This window comes from Choloepus didactylus, chromosome 17, assembly GCF_015220235.1.
Source record: "Choloepus didactylus isolate mChoDid1 chromosome 17, mChoDid1.pri, whole genome shotgun sequence".
NCBI lineage: Eukaryota > Metazoa > Chordata > Mammalia > Pilosa > Megalonychidae > Choloepus > Choloepus didactylus.
In genome coordinates this window covers 64,055,757-64,069,245 of record NC_051323.1, presented here as the reverse complement: position 1 = coordinate 64,069,245, position 13,489 = coordinate 64,055,757, and the positions used below count along the sequence as shown (strand labels likewise).

The 13,489-nt window shown below is 37.0% G+C and overlaps 2 protein-coding genes across 7 annotated transcripts in view; both read left to right on the top strand.

The window, feature by feature from the left end:
- Positions 1–13,489, top strand: part of LIMS1 (LIM zinc finger domain containing 1) — a 200,505-nt gene that overhangs the window by 112,128 nt on the left and 74,888 nt on the right. The window contains exon 2 of one of the 6 annotated variants that reach the window (XM_037806952.1): positions 326–411. The exons of the other annotated variants lie outside the window; for them this stretch is intronic. The gene's annotated coding sequence lies outside the window, so the exon portion shown is untranslated. The remainder of the gene's footprint in view (positions 1–325; positions 412–13,489) is intronic. 6 annotated transcript variants of the gene reach the window in all.
- On the top strand, positions 6,060–7,598 carry LOC119512338 (low molecular weight phosphotyrosine protein phosphatase-like). Its single transcript, XM_037806956.1, has one exon. It carries the CDS (start codon positions 6,192–6,194, stop codon positions 6,666–6,668), a length of 477 nt encoding a protein of 158 aa, XP_037662884.1. The 5' UTR covers positions 6,060–6,191; the 3' UTR covers positions 6,669–7,598.

Below are 13,489 nucleotides of genomic sequence, written 5' to 3'. Positions count from 1 at the left end.
ACTCCCAAGATTGTGCTTGATTAGACCTGTGCAAAACTAGAACTTTTTCCCATTTCTTCACAAACCTTGTCAGTTGTTTGAGCTTTTCCCCAAGCCCGCACTGTGGTTATGTCTTTAAGAATAAAATAGTTACCAGGGTAATACATTAAACTGGAAATAATTGATTTTTTCTTCTTGGTTTAAAGATAGTTTGCTGTGGCTTATTAGAACACGTGTCTGTGAGGATTTTTTCCTTTAATTTTTAATGGTGGGTGTAGTTCGTGGTGTTTCTGCTGTTGGGTAGGGGGTGGAAGTGTTCTTAGGGTATTCTTTGTTATTGAAATAGATTTAACCAAAGGAATGCAGTGGAACTATTGAGTGTAACCCAGGAAGGAAGGACATCACAAATCTGGAGACCATTTTGACGAAAAGGTTAGGAGTTTTTTTGTTTGTTTGTTTTGAAAGTTAATTAGCTTAAAACAGCACAATTAAATTTTTTTGATACAACTACTGAATTTTTTTTAAATTCTAGGTTCTGAAAAGTTCCTATATGTTAAAATACTATGTTAATTGTGAAAGGTATTTTCTCTGTGTCTGTGATGAAAAGTGTTCCTGTTTTAACGCTGTCAGGAGACTACTATTATAGACTTCCTTTTCCCTTTATTACGTTTACTGTATAGTGCTATAATTTGTTTTGGGACTCTTGATTTAAGTGTTTGAATATTATAATTATATGATGAGAGAATTATCTATTGCTGTTTTTCCTTTAAACTCATTTTCAGAGTTTACTTTAAATTTTCTATTTAAATTTGACAGGGGAAAAAATGGATAAGGGAGCTTTTCAAACTTCTTTATTAAATTAGTATTTGTCTTATAGCCAGTTCTATACAAGAACTGAATTGGGAGAGGGAAACATTTATTTGAAAGTCATCTGTTCTTTCACTACCTTTACACCTTTTTAAAGAGGATAATAGCATTAAATGACTAATAACATTATTAGAATGTATCCCCTACTATTCCAGGTGTCTCTTAGCTGCATTTAATGGATTAACTTTGAATTGATTGGATTAAACAGATTTTATAAATGCTTCAGAGTTTGGATTGTTATAAATTTTAAGTGTGAAAATGTTGAGCCTTCTGTATTGCTAACCAGACAGGCTGTTGGATGTGACTTCTGAAATCAACATTTAATTGTAGACTCCAATCTACTCTTAGCAAACTTTAAAAATTTTTCAGTTTTATCACTTTACTCATCAATTACTCCAATCTCTCATGAGTGAAAGATTACAAAACAGTTTTAAATTCAGATTTGGGGTCTTATGGATTTTTTTTTTTAATTTTAAGATATGTAAAACAACATTCTAGACCAACAGACTTACTTATTTTTAATGAAAGTACCCATGAATTAAATTACCTGTGTGCCCTAAGGGGCAGTTGTTTACGTAGTTATGATGGCCTTTGAAACAACTAGATTCTTTGGTTTAGAATTTAAATTAAAGGAAGAAGAGTAGTTCTTAAGTGTTGCTGGTTCCAGTGGTATAAGGTGAAATATTTTCTACCCATTGAGGTGATTGATGTATTTCCTGGTGACATAAGGACTTGTGCTTGTGCCAGTTTTTCTGTCCTCTAATGCAGAGCCTATGACCATTTGCCTTATTTTAGGAGTACAGCCCTTAGCCAGGAAAAGTAGACAATTGTCTGTTTTCCCATGGACTTTAAACAATTTAGAGAGGTAGGATTTTTAAAATTATTATATAAAACCTATTTTTAATGTTAAATGAAGTTTCTTAGCTAATGGGAATCAGGGACAGTATGGATTTTGAAGCTAAAGACCAAGTTCAGGGCCATTTAGTTGAACAAGTTATGTAATCTCAGAGAGCCTTGGTCTGTTCCTCTTTAAAATGGAAATTAAAAATAACTGCTGTTATTGAACATAATTTATTATCTCACCAAATCTCTACTACAACTCAGTGAAGTAGGTGAACATTTATCATCTTGTGAAAAGTGCCATGGAGTTAATGCCTTTCATGCATCATTTAAACACATTTTATTGTGTGCCTACTATGTGCTAATTAAGATGGGATGATAGGACACAGTCCCTGCTCTCATGGAACACAGGTTTTGGCAGTCACATATGGCCAACATTGTTTTCTCTGTGAGTTGTTATTCACCTTTGTATACATGTACTGTCAAACAGCTCATCTTTCATGCTATCTTAAATATTGCACAAGACCCTGTTCCTACTCTAATACATTCTTACTCACATATTCATTTTCTTATGTGTTTGTGGACTTGAGCAGAAAAACTTTCAGTGACTAAAACTGTTATCACCGCCATAAAACATTTTTCTCTTAAGTTTAAATACAAGCCTCTGTTCTGAAACATAAAATGCAAGTGTTTGAACATCACTATAATAGTCATGAAAACAGTTCTGACTTTACACTTGCTCTTTGAAACAGGAACTTGTTAAATGCAACATGATGAGTTATAGATTTTTGTTTTAAAGTCTTAATATGACCTGATACTATACTTACATACTTTGTAAAATACATGTTAACCAATGTATTTGAGGGTTGTGTTATAGTGCTTTATCTTATTTAAGTAGTAATTGTCACTATTAGTGGAAAGTGTCTGGCAACTTTGGGCCTCTGTCTTGAGATATATGACATGCCTTAATTTTGTCTGGAATCTAACATGCCTAAGAAACTTTTGGAAACTGTGTTCCCTTATGAAGCCAAATGGTTAAGTATTTGGATGTGGCATATAATATTCATTTATACACAGCCTCTTTCTCTATACATAAAGACTCTGCATATGAACACACAGAAAGACATATATGTATCTTTATGTCCATCTCATAACCTGTTAAAACTGATATGGATTTCTAATGCAAGCAGTAGACTAATTAGAGTGAAATAACTCTTATACTTTTGTTCCACTTACTGTTCTGAGCCTCATAGCTTTACAAGGCATTGACCTTTTTTCCCCTGAAATTTACCAAAAATAACATCTAAGATAATACCCATGTATATATGCTTATTCCTTAGCTATTTATTCTATCTCTTATATTGCACAAAATTACAATGTTTTTTTAAAGAAACTTGAATGAAATACACACCTGGACAGTTTTCTCCTTTAAAATTCTTGAAGTCATGTTTGGTCTGTCACAAATATAAGGGATCTGTAAATAACTGGGGATACCTCACAATTCAAGTATTTGCTGGCTTGCTCCAGCACATTGTCTAATGGCAAATTATACATTATGCTTGAACCAAATCCTACCCCATTGCCTGTTTTGTATGGCTCGTGAGCTTAGGGTGGATTTTAAATTTTTAGGTGGTTGGGGAAAAAAATAATATTTCATGAAGTGAAATTTCCATGAAATTCAAATATCAGTGACCATAAGTAAAGTTTTAATGGAACACGGCCATACTCCTTTGTTTATGTGTTGTCTATGGCTGTTTTCCTCCTACAAAGGCAGAGTTGACTTGTTGTGACACAGACTGTATAGTCCACAAAGACCAAAGTATTTGCTATTTGGCCTTTACAGAAAAAGTTTGGTGACCCCTGGTCTAGTGCTAAGATGAAGAACCCTGTTGTTCCCTCAGTTTTGATCTACCCACCCCATCCACCACCACCACCCCATCCCCCAGTTAGGCTCATAATGCAAGAATAAAATCAGAGCTGTGTCAATTAAAATGAATGTGAATCAAGAAAATGTACCTTGAAATTATTATACCTAATAGTTTAGGAATACAGTGAAAATGTGAAAATGACAGGATGCAGATATGTTAAGCCAGCAGTGAGAAGTTGTTTATTTTTTAGAACTTCTCTGTGTTCTCCTTTCCTGTAATACTAATGGTAAAGTGCCCTTTTCCTGATTCATAGATGGATTAGAATAATCAGGAAGAGAAGTACAAAGAAAAAGTAACCTTCAGGAATAAAAATACAAAGAAAAAGTAACCTTTACTTTCTGATTATTATATAAACCTTTTGAGCTCATATCTTTCTAGATATAGTATATAAAATCATTTTTAATTACTAGAGGGTATGTCCTTGACTTGGTTTGAGAGATGAAAACTCATATCCTATGTTGTTGAATAATACATTGCCATTTATTGAGCCATTGTTTTGGGCCAGGTCTTAATACAAGAGCTTTCATGTGTTTTGTTTTTTTTAGATTTCTCACTATGCTCTAAGAGAGGAAGAAGAACCTAGTCTGTAAAAGGTAGTCATAGTTAGGTAACCAGTTCTTGTCCTTCATTCAAATAAATTAATGATCAGAGTTCAGTTGAGATTAGAGCAAATCATCCTCATCCTAGGACCTACCTGGGATCTGAATTTCCTTGCATACTTGTTTTGCAAGTTGCTGATCATTTTTTGGCCTATCTTTTGGCTGCAAAACAAATGCTCATATTTTGGTTTTAAACACATAAAGTCTATTAGATGATTGGGGGGACAAAACTGCAGCTTTGCCTTTATTGTCTGTTCTCATTATTTAATTGTAAGGTGATAGCACAGTTAGTCTTTCTAAGAATGAAAACATGGCACAATTAATGGGAAATACGTATTCTGCTTGGAACAGAGAGGTATCAATTTCTAGTGTTTTTTTTTTTCCTTTTCTCTGTTGTAGTATCGTATTTGAAATATAAAATTGCCATTTTAACCATTTTTGTATACCGTATACCACTCAATGGCATTAATTACATTTTCAATTTTGTGCTATTAGCAGCATCCATTACCAAAACTTTTTCATCACCCAAAATAGAAGCTCTCTACCCATTAAGCAATAATTTCCCATTTTCCCTTCCCTCAGCCCCTGGTAATCGCTAATCTACTTTTTGTCTCTATGCATTTACTTATTCCAGGTATGTCATGTAAGTGGAATCATATGGTATTTGTCCTTCCGCAGCTAACTTGTTTCATTCAACATAGTGTTTTCAAGGTTCATCCATGTTGTAGCATATTATCAGAACTTCATTCCTTTTTATGGCTGAATAATATTCCACTGTGTGTGTGTGTGTGTGTGTGTGTGTGTGTGTGTGTGTGTGTGCATGCGTGTACACACATTTTGTTTATCCTTCATCTGTTAATGGATACTTGGATTTAGCTTCCACTTTTTGGCTGTTGTGTAAAACACTGCCACGAACTTTGGTGTACCAAGTATTAGTTCCTATTTTGAATTCTTTGGGGTATAAACCTAGGGATGGAGCTCTGAGGTCATATAGTAATTCTCTGTTTAAGATTTGAGGAATAACCAAAACATTTTCCAGAATGACTTCACCATTTTGCATTCCAACCAACAATGTACATGGTTTCTAATTTCTCTGCATCCTTACCAACACTTGTTATTATTTTTTTAATAATAGCCATCATAGTGGGTGTAAATCTCATTGTGATTTTGATTTGCCTTTCCCTAATGACTAATAAAAGTTGAGCATCTTTTCATGTGCTAATTGGCTATTTCTGTGCATTCTTTAGGGAATTATCTATTCAAATCCTTCACCCATTGTTTAATTGGATTGTTTGTCTTTTTGTTCTTTATATATTCTGGACATTAAACCCTTATCAGATATATAGTCACCAAATATTTTCTCCCATTCTATAGGTTATCTTTTCATTTTCTTGATAATGTACTTTGCACAAAAGTTTATTTTGATGATTTCCAGTTTATTTTTTCTTTTGTGCTTGTGCTTTTGGTGTCATATCTAAGAAATCATTACCAAATCCTAGGTCCTGAAGCTTTCCAAACCCTGTGCTTTCTTCTAAGAGTTTTATGGTTTTAGCTTTTATATTTAGGTTCTTAATCCATTTTGAATTAATTTTTGTATAAGGTATGAGGGAGAAGTTCTCCTCATCCTCCCTCCTCCTGCCTTTCTTCCTCCTCCTCCCTCCTCCCTCCTCTTTCTTCTGCCTTCTCCTCTTCCTCCTCCTTCCTCTGCTTTCTTCTCCTCCTCCTCCTTCCTCTTCTTCCTCTGCCTTCTCCTCCCTCCCCCTCCTTCTTTCTCTCTCCTCCTCCTTCTTTTCCTCCCTCCTCCTCCTCCTCCATGTGGGCATTCAGTTTGTCTCGCATCATTTGTTGAAGGCGTGACTCTTCTCCTTTGAATGTACTTGGTACCCTTGTCAAAAATCAAGGCCATAGGCACCGTGCTCACATCAGATTCTAGCAGGTCATTCTGTCTCACTCTCTGCCTCTCTTTGCTCTTGAGAAGATGACAGTGCAGCCGCCCAAGTCGGTGCTCTTTGTATATTTGGGAAACATTTGTCGATCACCTATTGCAGAAGCAGTTTTCAGAAAACTTGTAACTGATCAAAATATTTCAGATAATTGGATCGTTGACAGTGGTGCCGTTTCTGACTGGAACGTGGGCCAGTCACCAGATCCAAGAGCTGTAAGCTGCCTAAGAAATCATGAAATTAAAACAGCCCACAAAGCAAGACAGGTCACCAAAAAAGATTTTGCCACACTTGATTATACACTATGTATGGATGAAAGCAATCTGAGAGATTTGAATAGAAAAGGTAGAGAAGTTAAAAACTGCAAAGCAAAAATTGAACTACTTGGGAGCTATGATCCACAAAAACAACTTACTGTTGAAGATCCCTGTTATGGGAATGACTCCGACTTTGAGACTGTTTACCAGCAATGTGTTAGGTGCTGCAAAGCATTTTTGGAGAAGTCACAGTAAAGCTGCATCCATTCACTGCTGAAAGCCAACAATGATTATCATCTTTCCAGTGATGTTCAAGGTTTTTCAGACAATCAGTGTGTTAAAAGGGTAATGCTTCATAGCTCAAGGCCACAACTTTTTTTCCAATTGACTTATTGTTTTTTATCTTAAAAATGAATTGTAGATGGAAATCAACGTTGTGTTTGGCAGAAGAATTAATAAAAGTCTTTGATTAAGACAGTTTTTGGGGTTCATTAAATTTTCTTAAATAAATTGGACCACTTATCTTGCCCAAATTACGAAAATAGTATAACGAAATAGTAGAACCACAAAATATAAGGTTTTGTGTGTGTTTTGTAACAATCATTTCTTTCCAGTGTTTAACCTTAAGGTACTAATGCAGTGATGGATAGCATTCTAATATGCTTAATTATGATCTTAATAAGTAATTAAACATCATTTCCAGGCCCAAGTTGATATCTGAGCCCATTGAGACTGTTAAATAATCTACCTCTTTATTTAAAGTCGGTAGGTATAACTTGATGGACAAATGTCCTGCATTCACCTACACTACCTCTTTTTACCCCAGGGCCTTTTATTGAATTAGATATCCCTAGTCATTGGAGTTCACAATCTTGATTGGAAGTATTTTGATTGACTCATACCAAGAGTGCACTTTTGTATGTTAGAAGGATAGGAAAGAGATTGATTTATGGAATAAATCTCTAGCATTATTCTTAATTTTTGTTTATCTAGTTTATTTCATGAGGAAGTCACGTTTTTGCTCCCATTTGAACCACCTTGCCTCTGACAATGTATATCCAGAAAGGACACTGTATGCTGTTTCATCTTATGCTCACATTGACAAATGTGTTTGTTTTATATGCACATATAACCCAAATGTCACATATTACATATTGGTTTACATGGGAAAAAATAGTTTAAAAAGCTAGAAAAAGAGACCTCTGTTATGTTGAAGTCCTTAAATAATTTCTTTTATCCCTGTTTCATTTATAGGAGAATATAGGTAATTTCTGTGTACTTTGAAATAACTGTAATTTCAAATTCATTTGGATATATATCAGGAAAGGTTGTTCTCAAAATAAATTGGGAAGTATAAAAATATAATTGAGATGTATAAAAAAAAATCAAGGGCATACACATGTGGGTTTATTTCTGAACTCTTAATTCAGTTCTTTTGGTCTATGTGTGTATCCTTGTGCCAATACCACACTGTTTTGATTACTGTGTGTTTGGTTATTAAATTGTAAAGTCAGGGAGGCGGGGCAAGATGGCAGACTGGTGAGCTGTATGTTTTAGTTACTCCTCCAGGAAAGTAGGTAAAAAGCCAGGAACTGCGTGGACTGGACACCACAGAGCAATCTGTCTTTGGGCATACTTCATACAACACTCATGAAAACGTGGAACTGCTGAGATCACCGAAATCTGTAAGTTTTTGCGGCCAGGGGACCCGCGCCCCTCCCTGCCAGGCTCAGTCCCGGGGGAGGAGGGGCTGTCAGCTCCAGGAAGGAGAAGGGAGAATTGCAGTGGCTGCTCTCATCGGAAACTCATTCTACTGATTCAAACTCCAACCATAGATAGACTGAGGCCAGACACCAGAGACTCTGAGAGCAGCCAGCCCAGCAGAGAGGAGACGGGCATAGAAGGAAAACAACACGAGAAGCTCCAAAGTAAAAGCAGAGGATTTTTGGAGTTCTGGTGAACACAGAAAGGGGAAGGGCGGAGATCAGGCCTTGAGGCGCATATGCAAATCCCGAAGCAAGGCTGATCTCTCTGCCCAGGGCACCTTTCCTTAATGGCCCTGGTTGCTTTGTCTATTAGCATTTCAATAACCCATTAGATCTCTGAGGAGGGCCGTTTTTTTTTTTTGTTTTTTTTTTTTTTTTTTTTTTTTAAATCCTTTTTGCTTTTTCTAAAACAATTACTCTAAGAAGCTCAATACAGAAAGCTTCAAAGAATTGAAATTTGGGCACGTCAAGTCAAGAGCAGAAATAAGAGAGCTCTGAGACAAAAGGCAATAATCCAGTGACTGAGAAAATTCACTAAACAACACAACTTCCCAAGAAAAGGGGGGTGTCCGCTCACAGCCACCATCCTGGTGGACAGGAAACACTCCTGCCCATCGCCAGCCCCATAGCCCAGAGCTGCCCCAGACAACCCAGTGTGACGGAAGTGCTTCAAATAACAGGCACACACCACAAAACTGGGCGTGGACATTAGCCTTCCCTGCAACCTCAGCTGAATGTCCCAGAGCTGGGAAGGGGGAGCAGTGTGAATTAACAGAGCCCCATTCAGCCATCATTTGAGCAGACTGGGAGCCTCCCAACACAGACCAGCAGCCCAGAACTGCCCTGGGGGGACGGCACTCACCTGTGACATAGCACAGTCATCCCTCAACAGAGGACCCGGGGTGCACAGCCTGGAAGAGGGGCCCACTTGCAAGTCTCAGGAGCCATACGCCAATACCAAAGACTTGTGGGTCAGTGGCAGAGACAAACTGTGGCAGGACTGAACTGAAGGATTAGACTATTGCAGTAGCTTTAAAACTCTAGGATCATCAGGGAGATTTGATTGTTAGGGCCACCCCCCCCTCCCCGACTGCCCAGAAACACGCCCCACATACAGGGCAGGCAACACCAACTACACACGCAAGCTTGGGACACCAATTGGGCCCCACAAGACTCACTCCCCCACTCACCAAAAAGGCTAAGCAGGGGAGATCTGGCTTGTGGAGAACAGGTGGCTCGTGGACGCCACCTGCTGGTTAGTTAGAGAAAGTGTACTCCACGAAGCTGTAGATCTGATAAATTAGAGATAAGGACTTCAACTGGTCTACAAACCCTAAAAGAACCCTATCAAGGACAGCAAATGCCACGAGGCCAAAAACAACAGAAAATTATAAAGCATATGAAAAAACCAGACGATATGGATAACCCAAGCCCAAGCACCCAAATCAAAAGACCAGAAGAGACACACCTAGAGCAGCTACTCAAAGAACTAAAGATGAACAATGAGACCCTAGTACGGGATATGAAGGAAATCAAGAAGACCCTAGAAGAGCATAAAGAAGACATTGCAAGACTAAATAAAAAAATGGATGATCTTATGGAAATTAAAGAAACTGTTGACCAAATTAAAAAGATTCTGGACACTCATAGTACAAGACTAGAGGAAGTTGAACAACGAATCAGTGACCTGGAAGATGACAGAATGGAAAATGAAAGCATAAAAGAAAGAATGGGGAAAAAAATTGAAAAACTCGAAATGGACCTCAGGGATATGATAGATAATATGAAGCGTCCAAATATAAGACTCATTGGTGTCCCAGAAGGGGAAGAAAAGGGTAAAGGTCTAGGAAGAGTATTCAAAGAAATTGTTGGGGAAAACTTCCCAAATCTTCTAAACAACATAAATACACAAATCATAAATGCTCAGCGAACTCCAAATAGAATAAATCCAAAAAAACCCACTCCGAGACATATACTGATCACACTGTCAAACATAGAAGAGAAGGAGCAAGTTCTGAAAGCAGCAAGAGAAAAGCAATTCACCACATACAAAGGAAACAGCATAAGACTAAGTAGTGACTACTCAGCAGCCACCATGGAGGCGAGAAGGCAATGGCACGATATATTTAAAATTCTGAGAGAGAGGAATTTCCAGCCAAGAATACTTTATCCAGCAAAGCTCTCCTTCAAATTTGAGGGAGAGCTTAAATTTTTCACAGACAAAGAAATGCTGAGAGAATTTGCTAACAAGAGACCTGCCCTACTGGAGATACTAAAGGGAGCCCTACAGACAGAGAAACAAAGACAGGACAGAGAGACTTGGAGAAAGGTTCAGTACTAAAGAGATTCGGTATGGGTACAATAAAGGATATTAATAGAGAGAGGGAAAAATATGGCAAACATAATCCAAAGGATAAGACGGCCGATTCAAGAAATGCCTTCACGGTTTTAACGTTGAATGTAAATGGATTAAACTCCCCAATTAAAAGATATAGATTCGCAGAATGGATCAAAAAAAATGAACCATCAATATGTTGCATACAAGAGACTCATCTTAGACACAGGGACACAAAGAAATTGAAAGTGAAAGGATGGAAAAAAATATTTCATGCAAGCTACAGCCAAAAGAAAGCAGGTGTAGCAATATTAATCTCAGATAAAATAGACTTCAAATGCAGGGATGTTTTGAGAGACAAAGAAGGCCACTACATGCTAATAAAAGGGGCAATTCAGCAAGAAGAAATAACAATCGTAAATGTCTATGCACCCAATCAAGGTGCCACAAAATACATGAGAGAAACATTGGCAAAACTAAAGGAAGCAATTGATGTTTCCACAATAATTGTGGGAGACTTCAACACATCACTCTCTCCTATAGATAGATCAACCAGACAGAAGACCAATAAGGAAATTGAAAACCTAAACAATCTGATAAATGAATTAGATTTAACAGACATCTACAGAACATTACATCCCAAATCACCAGGATACACATACTTTTCTAGTGCTCACGGAACTTTCTCCAGAATAGATCATATGCTGGGACATAAAACAAGCCTCAATAAATTTAAAAAGATTGAAATCATTCAAAGCACATTCTCTGACCACAATGGAATACAATTAGAAGTCAATAACCATCACAGACTTAGAAAATTCACAAATACCTGGAGGTTAAACAACACACTCCTAAACAATCAGTGGGTTAAAGAAGAAATAGCAAGAGAAATTGCTAAATATATAGAGACGAATGAAAATGAGAACACAACATACCAAAACCTATGGGATGCAGCAAAAGCAGTGCTAAGGGGGAAATTTATAGCACTAAACGCATATATTAAAAAGGAAGAAAGAGCCAAAATCAAAGAACTAATGGATCAACTGAAGAAGCTAGAAAATGAACAGCAAACCAATCCTAAACCAAGTACAAGAAAAGAAATAACAAGGATTAAAGCAGAAATAAATGACATAGAGAACAAAAAAACAATAGAAAGGATAAATATCACCAAAAGTTGGTTCTTTGAGAAGATCAACAAGATTGACAAGCCCCTAGCTAGACTGACAAAATCAAAAAGAGAGAAGACCCATATAAACAAAATAATGAATGAAAAAGGTGACATAACTGCAGATCCTGAAGAAATTAAAAAATTATAAGAGGATATTATGAACAACTGTATGGCAACAAACTGGATAATGTAGAAGAAATGGACAATTTCCTGGAAACATATGAACAACCTAGACTGACCAGAGAAGAAATAGAAGACCTCAACCAACCCATCACAAGCAAAGAGATCCAATCAGTCATCAAAAATCTTCCCACAAATAAATGCCCAGGGCCAGATGGCTTCACAGGGGAATTCTACCAAACTTTCCAGAAAGAACTGACACCAATCTTACTCAAACTCTTTCAAAACATTGAAAAAAAATGGAACACTACCTAACTCATTTTATGAAGCTAACATCAATCTAATACCAAAACCAGGCAAAGATGCTACAAAAAAGGAAAACTACCGGCCAATCTCCCTAATGAATATAGATGCAAAAATCCTCAACAAAATACTTGCAAATCGAATCCAAAGACACATTAAAAAAATCATACACCATGACCAAGTGGGGTTCATTCCAGGCATGCAAGGATGGTTCAACATCAGAAAAACAATCAATGTATTACAACACATTAAAAACTCGAAAGGGAAAAATCAATTGATCATCTCAATAGATGCTGAAAAAGCATTTGACAAAATCCAACATCCCTTTTTGATAAAAACACTTCAAAAGGTAGGAATTGAAGGAAACTTCCTCAACATGATAAAGAGCATATATGAAAAACCCACAGCCAGCATAGTACTCAATGGTGAGAGACTGAAAGCCTTCCCTCTAAGATCAGGAACAAGACAAGGATGCCCGCTGTCACCACTGTTATTCAACATTGTGCTGGAAGTGCTAGCCAGGGCAATCCGGCAAGACAAAGAAATAAAAGGCATCCAAATTGGAAAAGAAGAAGTAAAACTGTCATTGTTTGCAGATGATATGATCTTATATCTAGAAAACCCTGAGAAATCAACGATACACCTACTAGAGCTAATAAACAAATTTAGCAAAGTAGCGGGATACAAGATTAATGCACATAAGTCAGTAATGTTTCTATATGCTAGAAATGAACAAACTGAAGAGACACTCAAGAAAAAGATACCATTTTCAATAGCAACTAAAAAAATCAAGTACCTAGGAATCAACTTAACCAAAGATGTAAAAGACCTATACAAAGAAAACTACATAACTCTACTAAAAGAAATAGAAGGGGACCTTAAAAGATGGAAAAATATTCCATGTTCATGGATAGGAAGGCTAAATGTCATTAAGATGTCAATTCTACCCAAACTCATCTACAGATTCAATGCAATCCCAATCAAAATTCCAACAACCTACTTTGCAGACTTGGAAAAGCTAGTTATCAAATTTATTTGGAAAGGGAAGATGCCTCGAATTGCTAAAGACACTCTAAAAAAGAAAAACGAAGTGGGAGGACTTACACTCCCTGACTTTGAAGCTTATTATAAAGCCACAGTTGCCAAGACAGCATGGTACTGGCACAAAGATAGACATATAGATCAATGGAATCGAATTGAGAATTCAGAGATAGACCCTCAGATCTATGGCCGACTGATCTTTGATAAGGCCCCCAAAGTCACCGAACTGAGCCATAATGGTCTTTTCAACAAATGGGGCTGGGAGAGTTGGATATCCATATCCAAAAGAATGAAAGAGGACCCCTACCTCACCCCCTACACAAAAATTAACTCAAAATGGACC